Source organism: Macrobrachium rosenbergii, chromosome 42 (assembly GCF_040412425.1).
Source record: "Macrobrachium rosenbergii isolate ZJJX-2024 chromosome 42, ASM4041242v1, whole genome shotgun sequence".
NCBI classification, from domain to species: domain Eukaryota; kingdom Metazoa; phylum Arthropoda; class Malacostraca; order Decapoda; family Palaemonidae; genus Macrobrachium; species Macrobrachium rosenbergii.
In genome coordinates this window covers 28,531,736-28,536,735 of record NC_089782.1, presented here as the reverse complement: position 1 = coordinate 28,536,735, position 5,000 = coordinate 28,531,736, and the positions used below count along the sequence as shown (strand labels likewise).

Sequence of the window (5,000 nt, the reverse complement as noted above, 5' to 3'; positions counted from 1 at the left end):
CGACAAGACAGACAGACCAATCACATTTACGATCAGAGAGAGAGAGAGAGAGAGAGAGAGAGAGAGAGAGAGAGAGAGAAACCAATCATATTTACGGCCTGAGCGAGAGAGAGAGAGAGAGAGAGAGAGAGAGAGAGAGAGAGAGAGAGAGAGAGAGAGAGCAATCAACTATTCATTTTTACGACCAAAATAATCATATTTACGACGAGAGAGAGAGAGAGAGAGAGAGAGAGAGAGAGAGAGAGAGAGAGAGAGAGAGAGAGAGAGCAACCAATTATATTTACGATCAAAGTAGTCATATTTACGACAAGAGAGAGAACCGAAACTCACTCCCACTAACAAAGAAAAAAAAAATATTTTTCCAAAACTCTCTCACCTGAGTAATCGACAGATTCCAGACTCGAGAAGAGGAACATCCCCCAGAAGGCGACGCCGATGAGCAGGACCACCGTAGCAGGATGCAGCGCCCTTCGCATCTTGACCCAAAGCATCTCGCCGCCGTCTCCTGACGCATCGTGGTCGTCGCTTGGAGGAGGGGGTGGGTGGTGTTGGTGGAGCCCTAAGGAGTGAGTGGGGGGCTTTCATCAATAAATGAATGAATGGATGAAAGGTTGGTGTTTACTATCTGTGAGAGAGAGAGAGAGAGAGAGAGAGAGAGAGAGAGAGAGAGAGAGAGAGAGAGAGATTTCATCTGCTCTTAGGTATGGTCAAATATGATATTTTTTCTACGAGAAAAATTATTCTTAAAAACAAAATGCTACGAGAGAGAGAGAGAGAGAGAGAGAGAGAGAGAGAGAGAGAGAGAGAGAGAGAGAGAGAGAGAGAGAGAGAGAGATTTACTTATGGGAAGAAATTCATTTTAATACCAAAGAGCTAAAGTAAGTTATGCCCAGTCTGTTATAAACGAACAGGGCGATGAGTTTACAATATTATACTGATATACTGTCCTTTATTATTATTATTATTATTATTATTATTATTATTATTATTATTATTATTATTATTATAAGTGGTCATAATCTACCCCGATCGGAAAATGGCCAAAGAAAATGTGAAAAAAAAAAATGGGTCGTGGCAATTCAAAGTAGCATGACGCTTACATAATAGTAGTAGGGTATTTGGATTTAAACCTTCGAACGGCTCTTCCCAGAAAGACTTTTCATATCAGAAGGTTCCGCGAGGAAAACCCTTTGCAACGTCTCCTTCCCAGAGGGACTGCTTACATCAGAAAGGTTTATATATCAAACTGTTTATATTAGAAGAAGCCCTTTTTGCAATGGCTCCTTCCCAGGAAGACTGATCCTAAAATGAGGCAGAATAATAAGAAGGAAGAAGAAGAAAGGTCTGTACATTCACGGCACAATCACCCACTCGTACTACAAACCCTTGTACGAGCTCCCAGTTTTCTCAGAGCCGCCATAGACCGACTGTGCTCCCTTTTAATAAAAGCGGACAGGCTGAGGTGACCCTCCCAGTCAATGATTGCGTTCCCGGCTGAATAAATAAACACTGCCAAGGGAAAAACAACAGTCAAGGCAGTTAGCTCTTCTTCATTCCCTTCCCGAAGAGGTTTCCTATTGCGTTTATCAGTGAGAATCAACAGGTTTTTTCTCAGCGGTTGTTATTTTGTAAGTTTCAACTCCCCCCCATCTTAATAAAGGCGGGAAACAATTAGACCATTGTGTTCGTTTGCTGGGCCAGATGCGAATCGTCATACAGTGACAGCATAGTCCTGATTTCAAGTCTGGCAGAGGAAACGCGTCAGACTAGTTCGTCTGAACAATGCATTTCTGTTTTCTATATATACTCAGGAAATTGTGTACACTCATACTTAAAGATTGCTTGCAGCGTTCCAAGCAAATACGAAGCACGATTTTATTTTCATTTACAACACAAAGGATTGTTTTGTACGATCCTAATTGTTGAATTGCAGAAAAACACGAGTAAGGGCAGAGGTGGCCAATCGGAAATCAAAATCTAGATGCTGACTTCGGATGAAACCTGTTTGCCTGAATTATCTGCACAAAAGAGCCGGAAAATATCTAAACCGCTGTCGTTATTGTTACTATAATTACTGCGTTTCAGTCTCTTCTGGGCTAAAAGTGGAATGAATTATTCATCGATTGTTACCGTGACTTTGAGATGGAAAAAAATTCGACATTGTCGTCATTAAATGTTTTATTATTATTGCCATTACTACTGTTACTATTATTACCTTTTCAGGAACGTTTTTGTTAATTCAAAGATGTTACTCCGGACAGCGCATGCGCGTCGTTACATCCATCAGCAAAGCCACAACATATAAAATTAATGGCTCGTTATGAGATCATCAAACAGCAAATGAGAGAGGCACCGTTGCAAAGGCAACGCCTCAAACCCCCTCCCTTCTACTACTACTATTACTACCACCTCAGCCCATTTCTAAAGGGAGCCGTTTGAAAGGCAAATCCTGTCTCCTAATACTACTATTACTATCGCCGGGCCCGGGTCTCGTATTAGTGATAGACCTGCTTCTTCTTCTTCTTCTTTTTCTTTTAACGTGCTTTTATTCCCATTTTTGTATGGGGTAAGCACGATGCCTTCTTTTGAAGGACTTTTTGATTTGGCTTTGGGGTAGACTTGTGGTCTCGATCGGCTGCCCTGCCTGACATCGCTTAGACCCCGGTACGTATGTTTCATGTATCATACCAGACCCAACGCCCTTTCTTCCCAGCAGCGAGAAGTTATTGCGCGGGTATGGCGAGAGTTCGAGACGTGTGAGATGTTTGTTATGTTTTTAGAAGGTGTTGTAGTGGCTTTGTTTTGTGTGTGTATTTAGTCTGTAACATCCATTTGCTTTTTAAGCAAACCTATCCGTTGATTACATATATAATCCCGGGATGTCTACACGGATAGCAAAGTGTCTGCCTCTCTGATCAGCCGGCTTGCGGGATTGAACCCGCGCCACAGACCTCTACGAAGTCCGAAGCTGCTGCTGTAACCGACTGAGCCATCGAGGCTCTTATTAGTGATAGACCTGCCTGCCTCTTAAATAAAGGATAATTTTAAGAGCCTGGAAACACAGAACAGCGGCGAGAATACCAAATACCAGCAGTAGGAGGAATAAACAATATAAAACTAAGTAAAAATTGCACCGAAGTTTCTTCGGCTCAATCGAGTTTTCTGTACAGCCGCTACAGTGTGTAATCAAGGCCACAGAAATAGATCTATCTTCCGGTGGTCTCGGCACAATGCTGCATGAGCCGCGGTCCATGAAACTTTAACCACGGCCCTGTGGTGGCCGATCCTATATCGTTGCCAGAAGCACGATTATGGCTAACTTTAACCTTAAATGAAATAAAAACTACTGCGGCTAGAGGGCAGCAGTTTGATATGTTTGATGATTGGAGGTTGGATGATCAACATACCAATTTGCAGCCCTCTAGCCTCAGTAGGTTTTAAGATCTGAGGACGGACAGAATAAAGTGTGGACGGACAGACCAAGCCGGCATAGTAGTTTTCTTTTACAGAAAACTAAAAAAAAAAAAAGCCGAAACTGCACTTAAATTCATTAGGCCGCAACACAAGCGCAGACTCAGGAACAACTTAAGTCTTGCATCTGTCGAGTTGCATGACAACAGGAGAAGCGGCGAATTGAGACGGAGTGGCAACAGCGACAGACGACAAAAAAGGAAACGACGGAAAAGGAGGATTAGTGTTCGTGTTCGATCGAGTAACCGAATCCATTACAAGTACCGCTGTCAGAAAATATCAGTTGCCCTAAGGGTAAATCTTAGCAGATGTAAACACTAGTATATTTAGCTGTCGTTCTGAAGCTAGAATGTAGAATATAGAATTTCGGCCAAAGACCAAGCACTGGGACCTAATAGGTCATTCAGAGCTGAAAGGGAAATTGAGAGTAAAAGGTTTTAAAAGTGCCACAGGAGAAAAACCGCTGTCAGAAAATATCAGCTGCCCTAAGGGTAAATCTTAGCAGATGTAAACACTAGTATATTTAGCTGTCGTTCTGAAGCTAGAATGTAGAATATAGAATTTCGGCCAAAGACCAAGCACTGGGACCTAATAGGTCATTCAGAGCTGAAAGGGAAATTGAGAGTAAAAGGTTTTAAAAGTGTCACAGGAGAAAAACCGCTGTCAGAAAATATCAGTTGCCCTAAGGGTAAATCTTAGCAGATGTAAACACTAGTATATTTAGCTGTCGTTCTGAAGTTAGAATGTAGAATATAGAATTTCGGCCAAAGACCAAGCACTGGGACCTAATAGGTCATTCAGAGCTGAAAGGGAAATTGAGAATAAAAGGTTTTAAAAGTGTTACAGGAGAAAAACCGCTGTCAGAAAATATCAATTGCCCTGAGGGTAAATCTTAGCAGATGTAAACAAGAGTATATTTAACTGTCGTGTTGAAGTTAGAATGTAGAATATAGAATTTCGAACAGAGGCCAAGAACTGGGACCTAATAGGTCATTCAGAGCTGAAAGGGAAATTGAGAGTAAAGGTTTGAAAGGTGTGAAAGGAGAAAAACCTCGCGGTTGCACTTTGAAACAACGGTTAGAAGAGGTTGGATAGGAAGGCGGAAGAAAGAGAATATGAACGGAGGTACAGTTAAAGGAGTGAAAGGGGTTGTAGCTAGGGGTCGAAGGGACGCTGCAAAGAACCTTAGGTAATGCCTACAGTGCACCGCGTGAGGAGCACTGACGGAATTACCCCCCTGTGGAGGTTGTTTGGAAGTTAAAGACTTATCTGGGAGAAAAATATATAAATCTAAAACTATATGTGGACAAACGTGTCTGTTCCCACACACGAAATATGCCATACATATGCGTGCAAGATGGGCGTACTGGCGTTAATGTGTGACACAAAGATACCCTGCACATGCGTGCAAGATGGGCATACATGCTTAAGTGCTTAATTATAAGGACAGAAAATTCTCTCATCGTAAGGAGTGAATCATATATATCACAAAAAGGTGACGTTTTCAGGACCCATAATTAGGGCAACAG

The 5,000-nt window shown here is 42.1% G+C and overlaps 1 protein-coding gene across 1 annotated transcript in view; it reads right to left on the bottom strand.

Annotated features, from left to right (window-relative positions):
* Nucleotides 1–5,000, bottom strand: part of LOC136828127 (carbohydrate sulfotransferase 15-like) — a 43,809-nt gene that overhangs the window by 11,773 nt on the left and 27,036 nt on the right. Inside the window, exon 2 of the mRNA XM_067085925.1 lies at nucleotides 377–559. Coding sequence (XP_066942026.1) covers nucleotides 377–491 — 115 coding nt within the window. The 5' untranslated portion in view covers nucleotides 492–559. The remainder of the gene's footprint in view (nucleotides 1–376; nucleotides 560–5,000) is intronic.